The sequence below is a fragment of the Oncorhynchus mykiss genome, chromosome 1, assembly GCF_057628025.1.
Source record: "Oncorhynchus mykiss isolate SJ-2025 chromosome 1, ASM5762802v1, whole genome shotgun sequence".
NCBI lineage: Eukaryota > Metazoa > Chordata > Actinopteri > Salmoniformes > Salmonidae > Oncorhynchus > Oncorhynchus mykiss.
The window spans coordinates 44,005,150-44,031,342 of NC_143022.1; the positions used below are offsets into that span (position 1 = coordinate 44,005,150).

Here is a 26,193-nt window from a genome sequence, read left to right on the forward strand (position 1 = left end):
CAGCCAGATAGAGATAGAGCTCAACCAGAGCGCTAGGGAGCAGTCAGACTGCGTGTCACCCTGTCAGCCAGTGAGCCAGTCAGGGACTGAGCTCAACCACAGGAGTGTGGCGGTGGGGAGCAGTCACTGTGTGTGTCAGCTAGTGATGGGGGGGAAATAAATACAGTTACATATCGCTATACGTATCATTTATCGCTATACGTATAATTTATCGCTATACATATCATTTATCGCTATACATATCATTTATCGCTATACATATCATTTATCGCTATACATATCATTTATCGCTATACATATCATTTATCGCTATACATATCATTTATCGCTATACGTATAATTTATCGCTATACATATCATTTATCGCTATACATATCATTTATCGCTATACGTATAATTTATCGCTATACATATCATTTACCGCTATACATATCATTTATCGCTATACATATCATTTACCACTATACATATCATTTATCGCTATACATATAATTTATCGCTATACGTATAATTTATCGCTATACATATCATTTATCGCTATACATATCATTTATCGCTATACATATCATTTACCGCTATACATATCATTTACCGCTATACATATCATTTATCGCTATACATATCATTTATCGCTATACATATCATTTATCGCTATACATATCATTTACCGCTATACATATCATTTATCGCTATACATATCATTTACCACTATACATATCATTTATCGCTATACGTATAATTTATCGCTATACATATCATTTACCGCTATACATATAATTTATCGCTATACATATCATTTATCGCTATTTGACTCCAGGTATGTGTCGAGGTACAGATCTGGGGAAGGGTACCAAAAACGTCTGCAGCATTGAATGTTCCCAAGAACACAGTGGCCTCCATCATTCTTAAATGGATGAAGTTTGGAACCACCAAGACTCCTCCTTTGGCCGCCTGGCCAAACTGAGCAATCGGGGGAGGTGACCAATAACCCGATGGTCACTCTGACAGAGCACTAGAGTTCCTCTGTGGAGATGGGAGAACCTTCCAAAAGGACAACCATCTCTGCAGGCCTTTATGGTAGAGTGGCCAGACGGAAGCCACTCCTCAGTAAAAGGCACATGACAGCCTGCTTGGAGGTTGTCAAAAGGCACCTAAAGACTCTCAGACCATGAGAAACAATATTTTCTGGTCTGATAAAACCCAAAATTGAACTCTTTGGCCTGAATGCCAAGCTTCACATCTGGAGGAAATCTGGCAGCCTTCCTACGGTGACGCATGGTGGTGGCAGCATCATGCTGTGGGGATGTTTTTCAGCGGCAGGGACTGGGAAACTAGTCAGGATCAAGGCAAAGAAGAACAGAGCAAAGTACAGAGAGATTCTTGATGAAAACATGCTCCAGAGTGCCAGACTAGGGCGAAGGTTCAACTTCCAACAGGACAACGACCCTAAGCACACAGACAACGCAGGAGTGACTACGGGACAAGTCACTGAATGTCCTTGGGTGGCCCAGCCAGAGCCCGGACTTAAACACGAACGAACATCTCTGGAGAGACCTGAAAATAGCTGTGCATCAATGCTCCCCATCAAACCTGACTGAGCTTGAGAGGATCTGCAGAGAAGAATAGGAGAAACTCCTCAAATACAGGTGTGCCAAGCTTGTAGCGTCCTACCAAAGAAGACTCTAGGCTGTAACCGCTGCCAAAGCTTCTTCAACAAAGTACTGGGAAAAGGGTCTGAATACTTATGAAAATGTAATATTTCAGGTTTTTATGTTTAATACATTTGCAAACAATTTTCTAAATAAATTGTGTGTAGATTGATGAGGGGAAAAAACGATTTAATCCATTTTAAAATAAGGCTGTAATGTAACAAAATGTGGAAAAAGTCAACACTTTCCGAATGCACTCCAGCTGTAGCATTAGCTATTTTTCACCCAATAGCTTGGTCTCCATCTTTTACATTTGAGTCATTTAGCAGATGGTCTTATCCAGAGCGACTTACAGGAGCAATTAAGGTTAAGTGCCTTGCTCAAGGGCACATTGACTGATTTTTCACCTAGTCAGCTCTGAGATTCGAACAAGCGACCTTTCAGTTACTGGCTAAATGCTCTTAACCACTAGACTTTTTAAATAGTGAACCAACATGTTTTCAGCAATGTTATTTCCCTGACTAATCAAAACTCGTTTTCTCATGCTCTCTCTTGTCTCAGACACATAGTGAGCAATATGTTTGGAACATGAAATCGCAGTAAAATCACGTTATCGAACCGCGATACATATAGAATCATGAGAATCACAATACATATCGTATCGGCACCTAGGTATCGTGATAATATGTCTTGTGATGTCCCTGGCAATTACCAGCCCTGATGTCAGCCCGTCTACCTCGACCATCTCAGACCTCCTTCCGTACTCTGGATTTTACTTTGTTACATTTTTAATTGAACCTTTATTTAACTAGGCAAGTTAGTTAAAAACATATTTACAATGATGGCCTACCCCGGATGATGCTGGGCCAATTGTACGCCGCCCTACTGGGCTCCTGATCACGGTCGGTTGTTAACAGCCCGGGATCGAACCCGGGTCTGCAGTGACGCCTCTAGCACTGCTGCGCCACTCAGGATTCCACTAAAGTGGGTGACAGGTCTGCCACCACTGGAGCTTCTTCTAGGCACTGACTGTGTGGTGGTCACTGGCAGAAGTCAGCGTCATGTTGAAAACCGACTAAATTGGCACATCATGTGTGCTGGGTGTGTTGGATACAGGGACGCCGTGCTAGTAAAACACACATGTGCATGCGCGCAAATGCATCCACATACCGTATGATCATGCACTTACACACACAAACACACACACACACATACAAAGACACACACTTTCTCGTTGTTGTGTTTGGCTATGAGTGTGGCTTTCAGAAGTGGGTCAGATGATTGTATATGAGAGCACCACTCCAGAGAGGGCTCTTTGTGTCTGCAGAGTCTCAGCACTCACACACACACACTATGGCAGCAGCAGCAGCATCTCCCCTGCTTCACCTGGAGAGACCGCCCAGCCCCAGACAGACAGTGAAATTATGCAAGGCACTGAAGGCAGAGCTTCATGCATACTTAACCACCTCAGCCCTTAGCCTGCCAGGCTGCCACTGCAGTTCAGCTGAGAAGGACACTCTAAGAGCACTGGCTATTGTGTAAGAGGCTTCGGAGCACTAGGTTCTCCTTAGATCAAGCTATTAAAAGCATATCACTGTATCTCTCAGATATATTCATCGAAGAGAGACCATGCAACAGTCAGTGCCTATTTGAGACAGCAGCCTACAGAGCACTCATTCCCAATCCTACGTCAATGATGGCAGAATAAGACAAACAGGCAAAGTAGGAAGAAGAGGGATAAGAGAGAGAGCGAGCGGAAGCCAGAGAGAGAAAGTCATAGCAGCCCTAGAAAAAGCCCAGTGAGCTAGTTACAGTGAGTGACAGGCGACCCAGCCCACTCTGCCTGTCTGCCCTGCTAAGGATTATTGACCTCTGAATCTCATCAAGATCTGTCCTGCAGAGAAACATCCAGAAGCCACCACACCATAGGCAATAATCACACATAGCATTTAAAGGAATTGTCTTACATGAATGGATGTCAAACGGAATGTCAAGCACAAGAGTAACATGCTGACCACACCGCAACGCGAGCGCTGCAAAATAAATGTACACATGCATGTTATTCAATCACACACTGCTCGTGCCCCTCAGCGAGTGTCTGCGTGGCCAGGCTCTAAAAAAGAAATAGGTTCTATTTGTGATGCTCAACTCGCTGAAAGTCTGGCCTTCCCATCTACTCATTGGTTTTTAGGAGCATATACCCACATGGGTGATTGAAAGAATAATTGACGTCCACACTCCAGTTGGTTGTAGTAACACATCGTAAAGTTAGTTGCCAACTGCCCTATAAAGTCCAAAGAAGAAAAAAAGAAGCCTGAGGAAAGAGGAGAGATGACGAGAAAGGAATTCGGTTTACCCTTTTATCTGTGGATTAATTGTCAGAGTAGAGGACCTTGTGCATTTCAGGTAAAATAACAACCCACTGTTTATATCCCAGGACAAATTAGCTAGCAACAGCAAGCTGGCTAGCTAAATTGCCATGAATGTTTAATGCTTTTCGACCTGTCCCCAAATCAATATAATTGGTTCAGAGTTTGTTTTGATATTTCAACCTGCGTGTCCTGATCGTGTCTGGTGTGGGGGTACAAAATCAACATGCGCGCAATGGCGCACACAGGCACACGCGTGCGCAACTATTGTTGTTATCAATAGTTAGGGATAGTATTTCCTGTGTGAGTAAATTTAAGGAATAACACCCAAGACTTCAGATTGTATACAAATGTCGGTAAATCATATTCATTTCTGGAAAATACTGTTATTCCCCTTTAATCTCTAGTGTCTTTGTTGCAGGGTAGGATGGGTAGAATCGTGAGTGGATCAAAATATCCCCATATTAAATCAGTGATATTTAACCCTCCCTCCCACTCACTTTTTTTTTTAATTTAAAATTTTACATTATATATTCATCATAAAAGTAATGCAATTAACAATAAGGGTAATGTATTTGGGAATCACATGGTATTAAAAGTCTTTAATTAACTTGTTAGTCGTTTATAATGAACAAATCTAATGAAGTGCAGCTAGATGTTGGAAGCCTGATTTCTCTCACCTTCAGGGGTGGTGTGTGCGTGCGGATGTCTGCGTGGGAGTGTGTGTTTGTGAGTGTGTGTGTGTGTGTGTGTGTGTGTGTGTGTGTGTGTGTGTGTGTGTGTGTGTGTGTGTGTACCCCCAAAAAGGACAGGCAATACCCAATCATTGCCTCGGTCAAAGGTAAGCAAAACTTTGCACTGAACTTTGTATTAAACATTTAAATATCACAATAGTAAGAAGGTAAAATATGTATACATGAAGTTGTTTCTTTGAGTGAGAGTGTATCCATCTTCCATAGTAGTCGGTATCTTACCTGACGAAATAGAAACATGTTCCCAAAGAACGGGGACGGTGCCTGATTCCACATCGAGCCAGGGCTGAATAGGGGAATGTAGCATACCTAGAGAGAGAGAGAGAGAGAGGGGAGAGAGAGGACAGAGAGAGAGAAGAGAGAGACGAGAGAGAGAGGAGAGAGAGGACAAAGAGGAAAGAGAGAGAAAGAGAGAGGAGAGGGAGAGAGAGAAGGGAAAGGAGAAAGATAAGAGAGGAGAGAGAGAGTAGAAAGAGAGAGAGAAGAGAAAGGAGAGACAGAGAGAGAAAGAGAGAAGAGAGAGAGAAAGAGAGAAGAGAGAGTGAGAGAGAGAAATGAGAGAGAGAGAGAAGAGAAAGAGATAAGAGGGAGAAGAGAAAGGAGAGAGAGACAGAGAGAGAGAAAGAGAGAAGAGAGAGAGAGAAGAGAGAGAGAAAGAGAGGAGAGAGAGAGAGAGAAAAGAAGAGAAAGGAGAGAGAGACAGATATAGAAAGAGAGAAGAGAGAGAGAGAGAGAAAGAGAGAGAGAGAAAGGAGAGAGAGACAAAGGGAGAGAAAGAGAGGAGAGAGAGAGAGAGAGAGAGTGAGAAGGAGAGAGAGACAGAGAGAGAGAGAGAGTGAAAGGAGAGAGGGACAAAGGGAGAGAAAGAGAGGAGAGAGAGAGAGAGAGAGAGCGAGAGAGAAAGGAGAGAGAGACAAAGGGAGAGAAAGAGAGGAGAGAGAGAGAGAGAGAAAGGGGGGACAAAATAAATAGAGAAACAGAGACAGAAAGAGAGACAAAGAGAGTCGGAGTGTGAGCTAGTAACGTCTAAAAGAGAACGGGGGATAAGGTAGTAATGCTACAGAGATTACGGCGTCTAATGTGGCAGATATGCTGCCTAAGCAGCGCCTCACACAAACACACAACATTCTTACACTGGAAGGATTTATTTGTTCGGGGGAATGTAAAAAATTCCAGACTTTGACTCCTAAAACAGAACAGCAAAATGGAACAGCATGCATTATTCATCACAGGAGCTGCTGCCGTTTTCTGCTGACATGCAAGTCTTTGGAATGTGGAAGGGGCCTTTTGTACAGGACTTTGAGGAGCATTATGGGATACGACAGCTGGGATGTTCTTTAGTCATGTAATACGCCGTCTGCTCTAAACGTGGTGGATTCTGTAGAGTGTGTGTGTGTATTTGAGTATCCTGGCCATTGAAAGGGCAATTAAATGATGGCTGCCTCCTTGTTTGCTGCTACAGTCACGGACTACGAGGCTAAGAGACAGGAAATTGTGTTTACAGTCAGAAAATAAAGCTGTACACACAAACACTCCCACACAGGCAGGGAGGGAGATGTTACAGACAGGCAGGCTTATGGATCAGGGCAAACAACTCATATATACTCATATATACTCATATTTCCACGTTGTACATAAACAACTAACACAAGAAGGCAGCAAGACAGAGCAGCCAATACAGGACGGATTCACACATACGCTCACAGGCACGCAATACCGCTGATGCTAAATGCGCACACACACACACACACACACACACACACACACACACACACACGCACACACACACCCCAAGACCTCTCATACTAAAAACCAAAATAGATTTGAGCATCCACTTCATCTCCCCCTAAGCCCCTTAAGGAGGACCATTACCATATTAGTGAAACTCAAACTGTAGATGAAACGCTGGACAAGACATCTCATCACACCAACTCATTTTAAAACACCTTCGCAATTATAACGATGCGCGTCACACAGCCGTGACAGACAGACATCCCTCTCAATGTACATCAGAAGAGGGACTCACAGCGCATAGTAACTGCTTTGGAATTCCGTGGCGTTTTACTCCATTAAGTCCCATACTCTAGCCTACATCCCTGATTGACACAGTGGTTAATGTCCTATGTTACGGAGTGATGCAGACTGGGTGAGATATTGTGTTTTGTTTCCACTGTTGCTGTGGCAATGTGTGAGTTTATAATGGCTGGTGGCATGGCCTCATTTACGGAGAGACAGGGGTAGTGGTGTTGTCATCAGCAGCAGGCAAATGTCACTCTGTCAGTCTCTACTACAGAGAACAAACATATCTAACTGTGGGTGTTGCTGTAGAGGCCATGAAGAAGGCCATGAAGAGGCCATGAAGAAGGCCAAGTAGAGGCCATGAAGAGGCCATGAAGAGGACATGAAGAGGCCATGAAGAGGCCATGAAGAGGACATGAAGAAGGCCATGAAGAGGCCATGAAGAGGACATGAAGAGGACATGAAGAGGCCATGAAGAGGACGTGAAGAGGTAATGAAGAAGGCCATGAAGAGGCCATGAAGAGGCCATGAAGAAGGCCATGAAGAGGCCATGAAGAAGGCCATGAAGAGGCCATGAAGAGGCCATGAAGAAGGCCATGAAGAAGGCCATGAAGAGGCCATGAAGAGGCCATGAAGAGCCCATGAAGAAGGCCATGAAGAAGGCCATGAAGAGGCCATGAAGAAGGCCATGAAGAATAAGCAGTCAATAAGCACACAAATGTTCCTTTACTGACTGACTTGTCATCTAATAAGATATGGTGAGTGCTAAGCCCAGGGATGTGATCCAGCTGAAGCTGGGCATTACCGCACACACACGCACGCACGCACAGACACACACACACACACACACACACACACACACACACACACACACACACACACACAGAGAGAGAGACAGACAGGTGCTCCTATGAGAGCAAAGATTTAGTGTTCCTACAACACCACGGCAGCAAAATGAAGGCTGGAACATAGCTGTTATATGATTGACATACTGTATAGTCTAGAAACCAACAAACTATACCGTTGCTTCATTGACTTATGAGCAAAAGGGAATTAGACTGAAACGTACTATGCTACAGCACATGTTCAGGTTAACCAGGCCAAGCTGTTATGTACTGTGCTACAAAGAGATGTGCTGAGCTATGCTACATACATAAGGCCACACAGTTTCGACTAGCTCTCACAGTCTCACTTCAGCATTAGACATTCATCCATGTTTCTCAAATGTCACATTTCAAAATTGTTGCAAACGTCAAATTTGAGGTTAAGTTTAGGCATTAACTCTGAATGGTTCAGGGAAGGGTTAAGGTTTGGGATAGGCTTAAAACAAAAATATCTAAAACAACTTTCTATGGCCGGATTCAAACTTGTTACCTTTGGAATCAGAGGCAGATGCTTACGCCTCATATGCTCCCTTCAAATTTTGGGGGGCACTGAGCAAATTTCAGGTCTGCTGAGCGCAAATTGAAACATTTTAAAATTCTGTGCAACTTCCGGCGTGCGTTTACTGTGAAGATTGAGGCTATACCCAGTTTTAACAGTGGCCCAGTAGGCTACTGCGGGTATTTATTCATAATGTTGGCCTACCATCAAAAACAATGGAGAAAATGCATCCTATAACATTTTAACAGGGAAATAGTTGTTTTATCATTCAGCCTACAGTAACAGCAGCTAATGTGTGATTCGATGAGACTTGAAAAAACCTGCAGGCTTTGACATTAACTTGTTTCACCACTTGTCCTTTAGACAAGGAAATGACTGAAAATGTTGTGTTATCTGATTCAAGAAACCACTATACAAAACACAATTCATCATTATAGATAATCCGACTATTTTTACCTTTATTTAACAAGGCAAGTCAGTTAAGAACAAATTCTTATTTTCAATGACGGCCTAGGAACAGTGGGTTAACTGCCTGTTCAGGGGCAGAACGACAGATTTGTACATTGTCAGCTCGGGGGTTTGAACGCTCGAACCACTAGGCTACCCTGCCGCCCCACTATTACAGACTACAAAGGGAAGCACAGCCGAGAGCTGCCTGTTGACACGAGCCTACCAGACGAGCTAAATAACTTCTATGCTTGCTTCGAGGCAAGTAACACTGAAACATGCATGAGAGCACCAACTGTTCCGGATGACTGAGTGATCACGTTCTCCGCAGCCGCTGTGAGTAAGACAGTTAAACAGGTCAACATTCACAAGGCTGCTGGGCCAGAAGGATTACCAGGACATGTACTCTGAGCATATGCTGACCAACTGGCAAGTGTCTTCACTGACATTTTCAACCTCTCCCTGTCTGAGTCTGTACATGTTTCAAGCAGACCACCATAGTCCCTGTGCCCAAGAACACTAAGGTAACCTGCCTAAATGACTACCGACCCATAACACTCACGTCTGTAGCCATGAAATGCTTTGAAAGGCTGGTCATGGCTCACATCAACACCATTATCCCAGAAACCCTAGACCCACTACAATTTGCATACCGCACCAACAGATCCACAAATGATGTAATCTCTATTGCACTCCACACTGCCCTTTCCCACCTGGACAAAAGAAACACCTACAGTGGCTTGCGAAAATATTCACCCCCCTTGGCATTTTTCCTATTTTGTTGCCTTACAACCTGGAATTAAAATAGATTTTGGGGGGGTTTTATCATTGGATTTACACAACATACCTACCAAGAGCCAAATAATTTTTATTGTGAAAAAAAACAAGAAAAAATACAAAAAAGACAGAAAACTTGAGCGTGCATAACTATTCTCTCCCCAAAGTCAATACTTTGTAGAGCCACCTTTTGCAGCAATTACAGCTGCAAGTGTCTTGGGGTATGTCTCTATAAGCTTGGCACATCTAGCCACTTGTTTTTTTGCCTATTTTTCAAAGCAAAACTGCTCCGGGTACATCAAGCTGGATGGGTTCCGCTGGTGTACAGCAATCTTTAAGTCATACCACAGATTCTCAATTGGATTGAGTTCTGGGCTTTGACTAGGCCATTCCAAGACATTTAAATGTTTCCCCTTAAACCACTCGAGTGTTGCTTTAGCAGTATGCTTAGGATCATTGTCCTGCTGGAAGGTGAACCTCCGTCCCAGTCTCAAATCTCTGGAGACTGAAACAGGTTTCCCTCCAAAATGTCACTGTATTTAGCACCATCCATCATTCCTTCAATTCTGACCAGTTTCCCAGTCCCTGCCGATGAAAAACATCCCCACGGCATGATGCTGCCACCACCATGCTTCCTAGTGGGGATGGTGTTCTCGGGGTGATGAAAGGTGTTGGGTTTGCGCCAGACAAAGCGTTTTCCTTGATGGCCAAAAAGCTACATTTTAGTCTCACCTGACCAGAGTACCTTCTTCCATATGTTTGGGGAGTCTCCCACATGACTTTTGACGAACACCAAATGTAGTTTTTCTTTAAGCAATGGCTTTTTTCTGTCCACTCTTCAGTAAAGCCTAGCTCTGTGGAGTGTACGGCTTAAAGTGGTCCAGATACTGGACAGATACTCCAATCTCCGCAGTGGAGCTTTGCAGCTCCTTCAGGGTTATCTTTGGTCTCTTTGTTGCCTCTCTGATTAATGCCCTCTTTGCCTGGTCTGAGAGTTTTGGTTGGAGGCCCCCTCTTGGAAGGTTTGTGGTGCCATATTCTTTCAATTTTTTTTATAATGGATTTAATGGTGCTCCGTGGGATGTTCGAAGTTTCAGATATTTTTTTATAACCCAAACCTGATCTGTACTTCTCGACAACTTTGTCCCTGACCTGTTTGGAGAGCTCCTTGATCTTCATGGTGCCGCTTGTTTGGTGGTGCCCCTTGCTTAGTGGTGTTGCAGACCATGGGGCCTTTCAGAACAAGTGTATAGATACTGAGATCATGTGACAGATCATGCAATAAAACGCAAATTAATTACTTAAAAATAGATTCCATCTCTCACAGTTGAAGTGTACCTATGATAAAAAATACAGACCTCTACATGCTTTGTAAGTAGTAAAACCTGCAAAAAACTTGTTCTCCCCACTGTATATGGCAATGGCTATTTGCATATAGTCCGACTGCAGCTCTGATTGGTTTAATGGCGCACCGGTCTGTGTAGAGTACGGGCCCGAGTTGTGCCTGCCAATGCAATTGAATCCTACTCCAATGCGATAGGCCTTGCGCAGTTAGTTTTGCATACTAAGTCTTGCATAGTTCGTTTTGATTCGGTAAGTTGCACTGAAAGTGACTAATATTGTGTTGATTCGATGACAATTCCCACAGTAAAGGGAAACGTTGAAAGTGTTAACTAACGGGGAAAACTCTAGAAAGTTGAGTGAAGTTCAATCACATGCTCCTTTGCGCTGGATGAAATTTCAGAGGGGGGCTGCACGCATGCGCAGCTTAGAAGTAACATTGCTTAACCCCGTCCACAACACCTTAGCAAAAAACTAAACCTACCTGAAGGTAACAGTGCTCACTGTTGCCCCTAGTGGCCTGTTTCCACATTATCTCCCGACGTCCTCACGGGTGACCTGGCTGACAGTGTTATACTGCAGTCACACACAGCTTGTGTGTGTGAAAGAGGGGTGTCAGGCAGGAGAGGTAAAGAGGGACAGTGGGTGAAAAACAAAAGCCCTCTAGGGGGGTCTGCCAAGAACAGAGGGCACCTTCATGACAGCTCTGAGCCTGCAGCAATAATTCCATAGCACACAAAAATGTTATGCGAACACGTGGTAAGACAGAGTTTTAGTGCATGACTGACTCAGAGCTCTCCATTTGATTGACTGGGTGTGAGGGAGCCACAGACACACTGGGTTGTCTCAGCCAGCTGTGAGCACAAACTGCTGAAGCTGTAGCTCACCGATCACCTCCCCAGTCCGACCCACGTCAGAGCGGAGCAGCTTCACCTGGAAACCACCTTTATCTCAAGGAACATCCGATGACGCACTCTGAGACACTGAGAAAAGACAGGACTCACTCCTCCAGAGGTAAAAAAAAGAAAATGTTGCTTAAAAAAAATGCAATAAAGAGCGGATGGTGAATTTTTCATACTCAAGAGTCTCAGACTCTGGTTTTTAGTGTTGTGAGTCCTCCATGCGATGAACAAAAGACAGATTTATAGAGTTGTCTCCCACTCACACACATACACACATTGCACGCACACAGGCACACAGGCACACAGACACACGGGACGGGTCATTTGGTGGTCAGGGGGATTGGAGTCTCATTTAGATTGAAGGGTTACAGCTGGCAGGGCTGTTTTATCTGTCTGCACACTGAAATTAGAGGTGTCAGAGAATAGGAAGACACACCTCCTTCAAACAACCCCACAGATCTGGCAATGTGAGATTCGGCCAATCAGAGGGTGAGGACAGGGGGTGTTCCCAGGGCATCATGGGTAAACCAGAGCGTTGCATCAAACGGAAGAAAACAGACGGAAGAAAACCAAAACAAACGGAAGAAAACCAAGAGGGACTACCTGGACTTGTCTAATAAATAAAACATTGATTTTCATTTTCTGTAGCAAAACCTTTTCCGTTGCTTGCCATAATGAACACAACCCAGCCTCCCACTGGTTCTTGTAGTTGTCATGTGTTTACCATCAGAGCCTCCCTCCTACAGAAGGCAATTTTCATTGTGCTATTATCATGTTCTCTTCACCATGCATGTCGCGATGCTGTTTCTCTTCATGAATAACCCAGTATGATTCTCAGCAGTTGCTGTGTGTGTGTGTGTGTGTGTGTGTGTGTGTGTGTGTGTGTGTGTGTGTGTGTGTGTGTGTGTGTGTGTGTGTGTGTGTGTGTGTGTGTGTGCGTGCGTAAGTGCGAAGCCACCGAGTGCCATTGAGCCTACATGCAATCAGAGACACCTCAGAGGCATCCATCATTAGCGACAAACACAATCAGTCCTCTCTGACTGCATCTGACAATACAACCACCCACACACACACACACACCTCCCTTAGTGTAAAGGCACATAGACACACACACCAAACTCGAAACCCAAGCAGTGTACAAAAAGTGGCAACAGAAGAAATCATACACACGCTTCCTGGATAATATTGTTGGTTTCAAACAGTGGTTTCAGGCATGTCTGTAAATCAACAGGAGAGGAGCAGAGCTGTTGTAATTGCTTTGCAATGCCTTTCATGCCCCTTTTGGATTATCCATGTCATAGCTTATTGCTTTTTTCATTGTTAAGTGCCTCATAAAATCGGCATTAATATGTGCCCATTGATTTGTGCATGGCTGGATAATCTCTCCAGACACTAGCCCCCATTTGAAAATGCAAGCACACAAACATGAAGGCACACCCACTCAACCAGAGGGAAGTGTGCAGCACCAGTAACATGGAGATCTGAGCCCCCGCCTTCCCACTGGAGACTCACAGGGAAATTAATGGATGGGTCCAGATGGGTCGATTGGAGGAGGATGGAGGGAGGGGTGAGTCCCCCATAATGCAGTGTGCTGGCTGAAACGGTAGGAGCATGGAATTAGGTGCTTTGTGCTGGCGGGGAGCCGTGTGTGAAAGAAAACGCCCTTGTATGTGTTGTGTGGTTGTGTGTCTGTGTCCCAGGGCCTGGCTGGCTGTCACAGTGCATTGGAGAGTTCAGTCCTATCTAGAGTACTCCTCTGATTGTTTAACTGTGGAGCTGCAACGCCTGCATACCAGCATACAGCCAGAACACAACAACCAGAGACCAGGGGGATGGGGGGGTTCTTGTTTGGGAAAAAGTCAATCTTCCGTCCTCTCTCCTCTGTGACCCGGAAACCGATAAGTGGTCGAGTGTCAATTCGTTAGTAGGCAAACGGAAGAGGGTCCTCCCCTCGATAGCCTCCTTTTGGTGAGGAAGCACAAGTGTATCCGATGTCCCTTTGAATTAGCTGTTGTTTTATTAGAGGAGAAAACAAAGCACACGTCTAAAAACAATATGCTACTTATTGTTTTATCTCTAAAATGTTTCACACAAACTAACTTAATTCAGGTTTTTTTCTCACTTTCCACATTTATATACCCAGGCCTTGTCTAGCTCAACTTATATTTATCTCCCTGCCGTAAATATGAATTGTTCCTGTCTGAACACGGCTTTTCTCCATACCATAAAAGGCAATATGTTCTTCATTATCCGACAAGAGCTGTCTTCATTATGGAGCCATGGAGCCGCGTGGCCGTGTAGCTGGGGTTGTAGCCCTGATGCACGCCTGTAGCTGTACATGTCTGGCATTCCTCTCTGTCACCCAATCCATCGTACCACACCATCAATCAACCATTGTGCCGTGCAGAAAAGCAATGAGCCACATCAATAACTGAGCCGGCTTGCAATCCCCAACCCATGAATATTAACATGGGTAAAACAATGGCTTCACACGTAGCGACTCAGGAAGTCACGCGTATAGACACTAGGATGCACACAAAAACATGCGCCCTATCGACCCTGAATGCACACAGACACACACACTCGGAACAACCAAGGCTTTTGGTCCAAGCATCCCATCTCCTTCAGTTATTGATAAGGAAGTGTCCATGGTTGTCTGTAAGGGCTCACCAACCCTAACAGACAACCCACTCCACTTTAACACAAACTATCCATCAAAAATGACCCAATCCCACCACAGACAAAGTGTTTTAGCAGCTGTCGTATCCCGCTAGAAACCGGGGGGATAAAGTGAGACATCAGCACATTGTTTACAGCTCATAATAGTCTTGTCTCCACATACATAGACAGTCGAAGCGGACGGCCTCAGGTGAAAATCTCTTTAGATTCCTTTTCAATCTATGCACATCCACCTCACACACTGAACAACCTCCCCTAGGACATGGTTCATCTCCAGTACATTAGCAGGGTTACTCTTTGACTTGTGTTAACCAGAGGCCCAACTGGTGCCATGATGACCACTGGTTCTCACTTATTGGACACAGTGTGTTTCTCCCCTCTCATCATGGTCTCCCACTGCAGTCGTAAGCCTTGTGTTAAGACTGCTAAGACTGTCATTAAAACACACAACTCACTGCCCCGGACCAATGCAAAGTCTGCCATCCCTCTATTGTGCTGTAGACAGTCCCACAGCTGCAGTACGGATGCACCATCCGGGGGGCGACTCGGTGTCGCTCCAATGAGCTTCCACAAACAAAGCAGGAGACCGGATTGAACCACAAAGGTAAAGTCAGTGACGAGGACAGGTGTGGGTTTTCGTTGAGAGAATGGTTGACAAAGATGGCAGAGAGAAAGCGCTGTTGGTTGGAGAGGTGCATCACACTGTTATATTAGAGTGGGGTATTGTAGAGGTGGAGAGTCACACTGCGATGCGGAGTCATACTGCCGCAAAACAAATGCACATGTGACTGGCACCTCCATTCGATTTACAGTAATTATGAGTCACATGGATCCCGCCCTCACATTCACACACGCAGGCAGGCAGGCAGGCATGCATCACACACACACACACACACACCCACACACACACCCACACACACACACACGCACACACACACGGTGTTTCTCTCTCCCTTTTTCACCACATACCAGAACAACAGTAAGAACAAAGCTACGTACAGCTAACCCCAGGGGAGACAAAGATTCTCTCATGAAGTTGTCGCAAAGTAAAGGTGACTAAATGAGCGCTGTTGGCCCATCAGAGGCAATTAGCAGTTGCTACATCCATTTTTGGACTTATAAATTAATTATATATATCTATTGATTCTTGAAGAATATAACTTATAAATGCCTCATGAGATTAGTTCAACTGTCACACTCCATGAGAACCCAAAATATAAACTTTTTTACTCCAACGTTTGTAAACAAATTAAATGTAAACAAACACTATATAGCCTCAAAACCTGGTTAAAACGGTGAATTTGATATCATGGAGGGTCAGTCATTGCATCCATAGCTCTGTCTATGAATTTGAGAGTGGTTACATTTCTCCAGCCCCTTCCCTCCGAAACAGGGGCGAGAAAAACTCTTTGGTATTGTTTCAACCGCTGATTGTTGCTTTCGAAGGGGATGACTACTTGAGTGCAACAGGAAGACAAGCTGTGTTGTGAAACACTTCATCCATCATGGAAAAATAAATACGTTCTCTCTGACGTCAGCTCCTTCACAAAGACAGGGCCTTGGCTAACCAGCTTCCCACCGACTAGCATTGTACTGAGAGTAGCTTCTAGATAGAGTACCATAACTACTACATGTCTACTCAAAGTTCACAACTCGGGAAGGCCTTATTGGAACAATTTAATTGTGAATGGAATTATATTTTGTAAAAATGAATTCATTTGTGTCTAAAAATATTTTTTAATAAAAAAATTTAATATGGTGTACAGTCCTCCTCTTTCCTGTCGGCTCTGCGGAGCACAAGGGCTTAAGTGTCTTTCAGTCTGTCAGGTTGGATGTCATGAGGAGGAGAGCCAGAATGAACCATTGTCCATAGCATGTCAACCCCAAGCCTCAGTTCTAGTCTAACACTCGCCGCTTGTACACACTTTCGTGGACTTGGAAGGATGAACTGTACCTTTCAGTGGGTCGGTCTCTGTGATATTGTAGTCGTGGACCATATTCAGTATTAATAAACATGTTCAAATAAAAATGGCTGAGCAGGGCAGCTTGTCTGTCTGTCAGGGAGGTGTGCAGTCAGTGGTATGATTAGCAGGTGTGATGGACGAGCTGTCCAACCAGCCTCAACTAAACAATAAGTACTCCACGGGGCTCATCCAATGACAACGGAAGGCCAACTGCAGGATACCAGCGCACCGTGGCGCAGCGCTGCCAAGTCAGCTGTCCTGGGTTTATTAGACTGGGTTCAAATACTATTGCAAACATTTCAGCTTCTGCTTTTTGTCTGCCTGGAGTTCCAGATGGGGCGGGGTTTGCATTTGCGGGACTACTCTATTTGTCACACTGCGCCAGGCTAGCGCAATCAAGCCCGGATAAAGTATTTGAAATTATTTCAAATATTATTTGAACCCAGGTCTGATTAGATACTGTGCTATGGCTCTGCTCTGCCTGAAGAGGCTCCAGACTGAGCTACTCCAAAGGCTGGGGTGTTTTATGATGCCCTGTTCTGCCACCTTGGTTACAGCCTGCCTGTTGTTACTCCCTCTTATTCTTCAGGAAGTAGGGTTTTATTAGGGGGAGCTGGAAAGACTCATCCACACACAATACTCTTAGAGCACTGGCAATGCATGTTAGGAGTGGGGTGAAACGTTCTGATATGATCAATCGCTTAATGCATATTTCCAATGAGGGATATTATTGCACACAGACTGGGCATCTGCTTATTCCAATTAGCTAAGCCACTGTTATCCAGTCTGCTTGCCTTAATGAAACATATAGGTCATGCATGTTGTCAGAGTCCAATCCAGAGAACTGTGCATGTGAAACCACACACGGATGGAGTAGAATATGTTGCTCCCACATACATTGACATCCCAGAACAATGTGGCCAGGATACTGACCATTTTATAGCCATGATTTTATATCAAAAACAGACTAAAGGAGTTTCTCCTTATACCAAACCTCCCTATATTCATTTATATATGGGATGCTACCTAAGTCTTATAAAAGCAATATGGATCTGTGTCTGAACCTCTGATGATATCACCATCTTTATTATAACCTTTGAAACAGTGCCTATGGGTTAGAGTGTCCATCAACGATGACACTTGGATATAACAGCCCCAGTCAGTTCATTTGTCGTGAGATCATCGGGGGGTATGTCATCCGTTCCACTTGGACTGAGTGTCCAGTGAATGGGCCCTGGTTGGGTTACACACACTGTGTTCCTTCCAGAGTTCATTCTGATACATAGTTTAACACAAGTTCTCGAGGGGACAGTGGGCCAGGAAAACAAACGTCTACAGTTACAAAGGAGAAGGGTGTGTGTGTGTGTGTGTGTGTGTGTGTGTGTGTGTGTGTGTGTGTGTGAGATGGGGTGAGGGGGGAGTTCAGTGTGCCGGCGGGCATTGTATTTCACACAAAACCCACACTGCACTTACAGCTAGGCTATTGGGGAGACCCTATGGAGAACACACAGGTTGCAATGTGGTGGCAATATCCCCCGGTACCTAAGCTATAGAAACGTCTCTCTGTATCCTCAAACAGACAGAACATTTCCCCATCAAACTTACATGAGTCAAGGAGAGAAAAGAGGGGCAAAGCAATGGACAATTGAGTCAGAAAGGAAGTAAATCATATTTATATTTATTTAACTAGGCAAGTCAGTTAAGAACAAAAATTCTTATTGAAAATTCTTATTTACAATGACAGCCTAACCCGGACAACACTAGGCCGATTGAGCGCCGCCCTATGGGACTCCTGACCACGGCCGGTAGTGATACAGCCTGGGATCAAACCAGGCTATGTAGTGACACCTCTAGCACTGCGATGCAGTGCCTTAGACTGCTGCGCCACTCAGGAGCCCGAAATATGACTGGACCTGCCCAAACCATGTGGGGGGAAAAAATCATTTTTTACTAAGCAGAATTTGATCCCTCCATAAAACGCATGAACAGACGATCAAAGTATTTTATAGTGGGAATAAACCAGGGTAGTATTCATTAGGGCAGACTGTAGCAAAACAGAGAATGGACACGTTTAGTAGCCCTTCCCTGTTTCAGTCCGTTTTCTTCCATTTGGTGCCTAAAGAATATGACTCTGTTTAACCAGGCGGCAACTTCTGTTTTCCAGACAGACAATACTCCACTGACCAGTAGGTGGCACTCTGTCCTATGGTCTTCTAGGCAGACAGGGTTGAGCATTCAGCTGCTGGGTCTGCCATGAGAGAGAGGTGGAGTCTGGTCCCAGGGAGGGTTCACCTGAGGTTCAGCTTGAGCTGTGTGAAACTCTGACTGGGCACACACTGCCTGGCCAAGACTAGCCCTAGGACTCCTCAGAGAGGAAATGTTTGCTTCTTGCCGTTGAAAACACCCCTGTACTAAAACTGCCAGCAATGCTGCAACTGTGATTAAGCCATTTCTTGGAGATAAAGATCATTAACACATGTTGACGTTTCCAGCGTGGAGAGTATGAGAGTATTCATGTGAAGTCAATGGAAAAGGACGGGACTTCACTGCAAAACAAGGCAGCGTTCTGATTTCCCAGAGAACAGTTTGTGCAGTTTAGATGAGGTGAAAGGTTCTATGCCGAGACACATTTTGCAGTTCAGCAATGTTTAAAGGGCAAACCTAATAATTCTCTGATGTGGCTTATGACAATGACGGAGAGCCAAAGACAAATTGACTTGACCTCTCCTAAATCTAGTCATTTCGAACCCCGGTGTCATGACGGCCCCTCGTGCAAGTTAGTTTCATCGTCAGATATAAATCTTCATTTGGGCTGAGACAGCTTAAGAGGACCTTATATACCACAGCCTCTTTTGATTTGTTACAACTGAATGGCAACAGACAGGAATTGACTTGTCCTGAGGAGCTGAGTGTGTGTGCGTGTGTGTGTGTAGTCGGCATCTTCAAAAACCAACAGTTTCAACATGGTGCCTGAAACTGCTATACATCTGAAGTGGAAACCTACAGTATGTAGTGTATAACCCACAAGTTAAAGAGAAACCAAGTGTATCACCGGTATACCACAAACAGCAGGCTTTATGCTTGCTCTACAAAACAACATTTTCCACAACACTGAACACCCAACAGTGTTCAGTCAGTCTCCGTACTCTGCGGAGAGAGAAAGAACATGCTTGTCAGCCTCTCTCGCTACTTTGTATGACAGAGCATCAATCTGGCATGGCTGGCCTAGACGGCTACTAATCCTTGCTAGTGTGGGACTGAAATGAAACGTGCTCCTTCTGCAAAGTGGTTTTCTCACTTTTAGTCATATGTGATGAAGGTTGAGAACATGCAAAATGTTGTATTTTGATCGGTTCATGCTGATTAACCTCCTACCCTGAATTGAGGACTTGTAGTGTGTGTCATTTGAACACCCTACAACTATCCTGACATCCAGGCTTCTTAACATTTAACATTCTCCAAATCAAAGCTTAGAACAGTACAATGCATACTGTAACATACAGTATGTAGGTCTGTGACATGTAGGTCTGTGACATGTAGATCTGTGACATGTAGATCTGTGACGTGTAGATCTATGACATGTAAATCTGTAGATCTGTGACATGTAGATCTGTGACATGTAAATCTGTAGATCTGTGACATGTAGATCTGTGACATGTAAATCTGTAGATCTGTGACATGTCAATCTGTAGATCTGTGACGTGTAGATCTGTGACATGTAAATCTGTAGATCTGTGACATGTAAATCTGTAGATCTGTGACATGTAGATCTGTGACATGTAAATCTGTAGATCTGTGACGTGTAGATCTGTGACATGTAAATCTGTAGATCTGTGACATGTAGATCTGTAGATCTGTGACATGTAAATCTGTAGATCTGTGACATGTAAATCTGTAGATCTGTGACATGTAAATCTGTAGATCTGTGACATGTAAATCTGTAGATCTGTGACATGTAGATCTGTAGATCTGTGACATGTAGATCTGTAGATCTGTGACATGTAGTACATCGGGGGTACCTCAGCGGTAGGCAACGAGATTCCGCCACAGACCGATTGAAAATAATCATTATAAATTGTACACTGCAAATGTGACAATAACAATCAATTCACATCTTGATTACATTGAGACACGAACACATATCTCAAATTGTTTTATTTGTGGGAATACTTGGGAACATATTTTCTGAATTCCTGGTGTCTTTCCTGGTGTTTTTCTGACCAACAACGGGCCACCTGTTGACAACCCCTGCAGTACATCAATATGTAATATAATGACGTCACAAGACGACACTGCTACACCTATACAATACGTATTTGTGTTTGCTTGAATATGTCAAGCATATTATGTCATAAACACAACACATACTAAACTGAAAAACACACACAGTACCAACACGCACATCTGTTTACAATACATGCTGAGTTTTGGATTTGTTCTATTGCCCTAGACTAGAGGCAGAAGACATTGATTTACCAGTAGAGCAGAGCCAGGAAGATCATGAACAGGGACACAGATACTCCACCTGGTACTGGTATCATCAGGATGTTCATAACCACCTCCATGACGCTGATCACCACCTCAGACCAACACAAACACTGGCCAAATAGCTCCTATGGAGAGAAGAGAAGGTAGAGATGAGATCGTATTTATGTGAGTATGTAAGGAAATGATTACAATTCTACACTGTAATAACGTTTTTAGGACATACCAGTAAAGTTTACAATTCAACTGGAAAGTGGCTGAAGAAAAATGCTCCCCTTGTATTTCTCACGGCGATAATTGTAACAGGCTGTGGGATTAATTGTAACACGGTCTTCAATGGCAAAAGAAATGAGGGTTAATTGAAAACGGCTCTGATTTGGAACTGATATTTGGATTAAAATAAACAAAATTAGCCAAAAATAACAATCTGCCCTGTCATGTTGTCCGGTGTCCAATGTTCCTGGAGGAAACTCTGAAATGGCACATGTCACCGGGCAACATGACAGGGAAGATTTGAATTCACCAGACATTTGACACATGTAATGGACAACCATATGCATTCAGATCTGGCCTGCCGCAGCCAGCTCCATCAACAACTGAGGGATGTTGGTCAAATGAGATACATTTACCATGTCCTTAAAAACAGCATATAACAAATTACAAACACACTATCCCTTGTGTTTTGATGTGCAGCATATGTTTTTATGAAGATTTTAGAATATTCACATGAAAATCTATTGCCATATGGATGAAAAGCTAGCTATAGACACCCTAGAGAGCGACAAGTGCGCTGGCCCAATGTCACGTTGATTATGCCTGCACACCATGGTTCACCAGCAGCCCCAAACATTTAAATAATAAGCTACACACCAGCCAAAACAAGCTTGTAAGAATTGTACTTAAACTCCCCCCTTCATACTCACCTGGAGGTTGAGCATTTGTTTGCGTGTCTCTATCTCTGTAACGTGTCTGGATCTAAGTAATTATATATGTATTTACGTTTTTTTTAAAAATAAGGACCACAATGGAAATAAGTCCCCAACTTTATTGTGCAATCGTGGTCACTTGAAAAAATCTTTGTATACATATGTATTTTTTAAACGGACAAATACAATCAATCAATCCAAACTGTCCAGCGGCCAATTGATGAATGGAAAGAGACATCTGTAACGAAACACCAACAAGTTGAATGGCTTTCAGAGATTGTCAAGCCAAGACTTTGATACAAGGTAGGGAGGGATTTTCTGTTTGTTGAGATAGACATAGTCTATTTATTGTGGTGTTGAAAATGCCAACCATGATTTGGAAGTGCACAAAGTCAGTATGCTTTGTGTATTGGTTGAAACCTGTTGGTAGGAACATTTGTTGCATATATTTAATATATAATGGCATCAAAATGTTGAAAATCTGATTTCCTCCTAGCTGATCATTGTCTGCAGCCAGCTCTGATCGTGGTGTAATGAAACAGGCAGGGAGAGGGAGCTCGTCTGTGGTGGTCGGCGAAGCCTCAACATTCTGGCCCGTAGCCCTGCGCGGCGTTGACTGTGCCACAAAAGCATGCTGAAGTGGCAAAGTCGATATCCATGTTTCTAAACACAGGGTCGCTACATGTATTGTTTTTGTTGTGGTCGTAAACATTATTTTGAGTTAATTCTATGAGGGGGAAGGGTGTTCAATTTATTTTACAGTATAAGGGGAGGGTCATGTGAAAATATTGGTAATGTTGTGTGTGTGTGGAAGGGGGGGGGGGTGCATTTGTTTTTAAGACACCTCGAGTTGGACCAGGCCCACCCCTCCAGTACATTTTGATCTGTCCCTTAGCACATCGAATAAACGCTTTTCAAGTGGTTTCTAATTTCAGTTATTTACTTCGTGCCCTGGTCTCCTCTATGGGGCTGCACTGGGAAGTCAAAGCATTTCAAAAGTCAGATCATGACGCATGATATGATGCAGGTGAAATATGTGCTTGTAAAAAACACACAATGGCTGTAGATGTATAGGTTCAAAGTTATACCTAGCCAGGTTATGTAATGGCGACAGGCGCTCTTTAATTAGGCTAATCGTGACTTGCGATCACCTGTCCAACCGGCTAGACTTGCCCCGACTTTCTTGAGATTTGAATGTTGGTATAAACGCTAATCGTGAGTCAGGTTTGTTAATAAAGGGAAGTTATTTTCCTTCAGTTTGAGCATTTATCTTGTGTTCTTATTTCGTGATTAGTGCCGCTTCTTCGTGCATGACCGTGCATGACCGCACACTTCACGAAGCGCTCCCGCGGACTTGTACATACTCGGTTCCTCCACAAGCATGCACACCTTTTTCCAGCGGGTTTGGCCATTTTGTATTTGTTGGTTATTTGCCTAATCATGAGATATCTCCTATTGTAAAATGCTTAAGTATACGGCATTTAAATAATGTGATTTGTCTGCTTTTAGACAGCTCTAGTGTATAGCCTCTCTGTTGTGTATTTTAACAGTTCATCGGTGATGTTCATTGTAGCTATGGTTTGGCCCATAGCTATTTCTACCTGGCTTTCCTAGTGTTCTTGATCGACATCGAGGAGCTCTGATGAGTAGGCCTATCAGAATGTAGGATGTATTTTGTTTCACAGTAGGCCTACCAGTAGCCTGTTTCCTTAGGTCAAATCCAGTTTGGATTGAGTTCAATTTATTTGATTAAGTTTCTGTTCATCGTTTGTTTGTTTTGTAAGTTATTTTTGCCTATGTTTGCAGACATTAGGCCTATAATTTATCCTAACCACTGCTATCACTAGGCTATCCTTATTTTGTGAATAAAACACACTTTTTGCACCCTACTCAACCTCCTGCCTGCCTGCAGTTAAAGTACATGTCACTACATAAGAAAAACACCTATTCAAGACTTCTCTGGGCTTACTTCAACTGTCTCAAACTCTGCAGGTTTGTGGTTTCCAAGGTAACTTCCCCTTCACTGTCAATGATTCGTTTTAGCTCTTCCCCCTTCCCCTGCTTAGAGAGAACCCTGAGGCTGAGAGCGAGCCTCCTCTGTCCTGTCTGCCCTGCTGTCCTCTGTAACAATGTGTTACTGAATGATCAACCCTCTGAGAGGAACATACAGGCCAGGCCTGCTACTGATGATCACACGCTGACCTTCTGAACAGGACCCATCACAATCAGTCACAGTCAATGTGTGGTACAGACCGGACGTTTTGGCAAAACAAAGATGACATTTGGAGAATCTAGCTAGATGAGTGCAGTACAGTCTGGAAAGGAAAGTGGCCTACAGGCCAAGAGACAGATACTAAGCCTATAGAATGGCAGTGTTTCTGAATGTTGTGTGATAAAAAAATAACTAGACTATGTTTCAGCATTGATAGCTTATCTTTGCCTTTTCTGTGTATTGGTCAAGTTTGAGCTGTGCATTGTTTCAATGCGCATGGCTCATAACAACAACAAAAAAACTGATGAGCGGAAAAATCATTGTCAGATCAAACTAACTGTGTTTACAGATAAAAGGCTGCTTCACAGTGTAAACCAGTTTCTTTTCATGAGCAGGAAAATCACCACACTGCCTACAAACAGAAACCGCAAGGGGATTTGCACACAAGCAGACAAAGGAAACAAAAACCGTTCACAACGTATATTAGCCTCCTGAAACTAAGCAAGACATAGTGTATTTAACGTGAATCACATTACTCTGGCATGTTAATCAAGAAAAATACTGCATGCATTTTTCATAACAACTAAAAACATACGTTTTCCTTTTGAACCAGATAATCAACAGTTATTTGGCTGTTTATCAAAGTTAGCTGGCTAACTCACTGATCCTGCTTTGTGGTATACCCCTCAGGTCTAGGAGGATGGCACCGAGTTAACAACATGATTCATGAGCCAAGTCCAGGTCCAAGAGGCTTCTAAACAGCTTCTACCCCCAAGCCATAAGACTCCTGAACATCTAGTCAAAGGCATTGCCCCTCCCCCTCTTCACACCACTGACTCTCTGTTGTCATCTATGCATAGTCACTTTAATTAACTCTACCTACATGTACATACTACCTCAACTAACCGGTGCCTCCGCATATTGACTCTGTACAGGCACCCATCTGTATATATTGTTATATTTCACTGTCTTACAACTAAATGAAATAAGTGTATTACACTTAAACTTACACTAGCCTGGCACCCAAAATAATGTAGCTACATTCAGTCTGGTTTAACCAGGCTGAATTTACACAACTTTCCTAAATTAATTTTCTCAGATGATTGGTTTTAGTTCCCTTTGAACTCCACACAAGACTGATAAGCGGCATAACAAAATAAAACATGTAGTGTATGTTTCTATTTTATATATTTTTTAAAATCATGTTTTTCTGATGGTGTTGAGTCAGGTTTCCTTGATATTACAAAAGGTGTCCCACAGGGATCGATTTCAGGTTGTGTACTTTTTACTGTCTATACAAACAATGTTGGTCTATCTGCTCATTTGTTTAACATACACCTGTATGCAGTGCAGACAACACTGTGTGTGTATGCTGTTGCCCCCACGGTTGCCCAGGCTTTTTAGGAGCTTCAATCTGCCTTCGTTGATTTGCAGAAAGCCTTTGTTGAACTGACACTGGTACTTAATGTAGGTAAAACCAAGTATATGTTATTCTCCATATCACGTAAAAATGTCTCTTATGATTTATGCATATATACATTGGATGGTGTCCTCATTGATCGTGTCAGCGCTTATAAATACCTTGACATATCTGGCATTTTATATGCCTTTCATTAAATAAAATAAAAACATATAATTCAGTCGACATTCATACAGGTGTTAGACTATGGGGATATTGCCTATATGAACACAGCTGCCAATGTATTGAAGCCATTGGACACAGTTTATCTACATAAACTTCCACCCTACCTTACTTCACTGTTAGAGATACCAGACCCGGTCTCAGGGAGGGCTAACTCTGGAGATCCCTTCCATCTCCACTGAGTTGGGTAGATCTGCTTTCAGTTTTTTTGCACCTTATGAATGATCTCCAATGCACTTTAAAATAGGAGGAATTAGGGACTCCTGAGTGGCGCAGTGGTCTAAGGCACTGCATCGCAGTGCTAGCTGTGCCACTAAAGAGCCTGGCTTGAGTCCAGGCTCTGTCGCAGCCGGCCGCGACCGGGAGACCCATGGGGCGACGCACAATTGGCCCAGCATCGTCTGGGTTAGGGCCAGCAGGGACGTTCTTGTCCCATCGTGACCTAGTGACTCCTGTGGCGGGCCGGGTGCAATGCATGCTGACACGGTCGCCAGGCGTACAGTGTTTCCTCCGACACATTGGTGCGGCTGGCTTCTGGGTTAAGCGGGCAGTGTGACTTGGCTGGGTTGTGTTTTGGAGGACGCACGGCTCTCAACCTTTGCCTCTCCCGAGTCTGTACGGGAGTTGCAGCGACGGGACAAGACTG

At 43.8% G+C, this 26,193-nt stretch overlaps 1 protein-coding gene across 1 annotated transcript in view; it reads right to left on the minus strand.

The window, feature by feature from the left end:
* Nucleotides 1-26,193, minus strand: part of LOC110532319 (thromboxane-A synthase) — a 108,775-nt gene that overhangs the window by 78,180 nt on the left and 4,402 nt on the right. Inside the window, 3 exon segments of the mRNA XM_036977694.2 lie at nucleotides 4,993-5,030; nucleotides 5,033-5,079; nucleotides 20,759-20,895. Of these exon segments, the coding sequence (XP_036833589.1) occupies nucleotides 4,993-5,030; nucleotides 5,033-5,079; nucleotides 20,759-20,847 (174 nt within the window). The 5' untranslated portion in view covers nucleotides 20,848-20,895.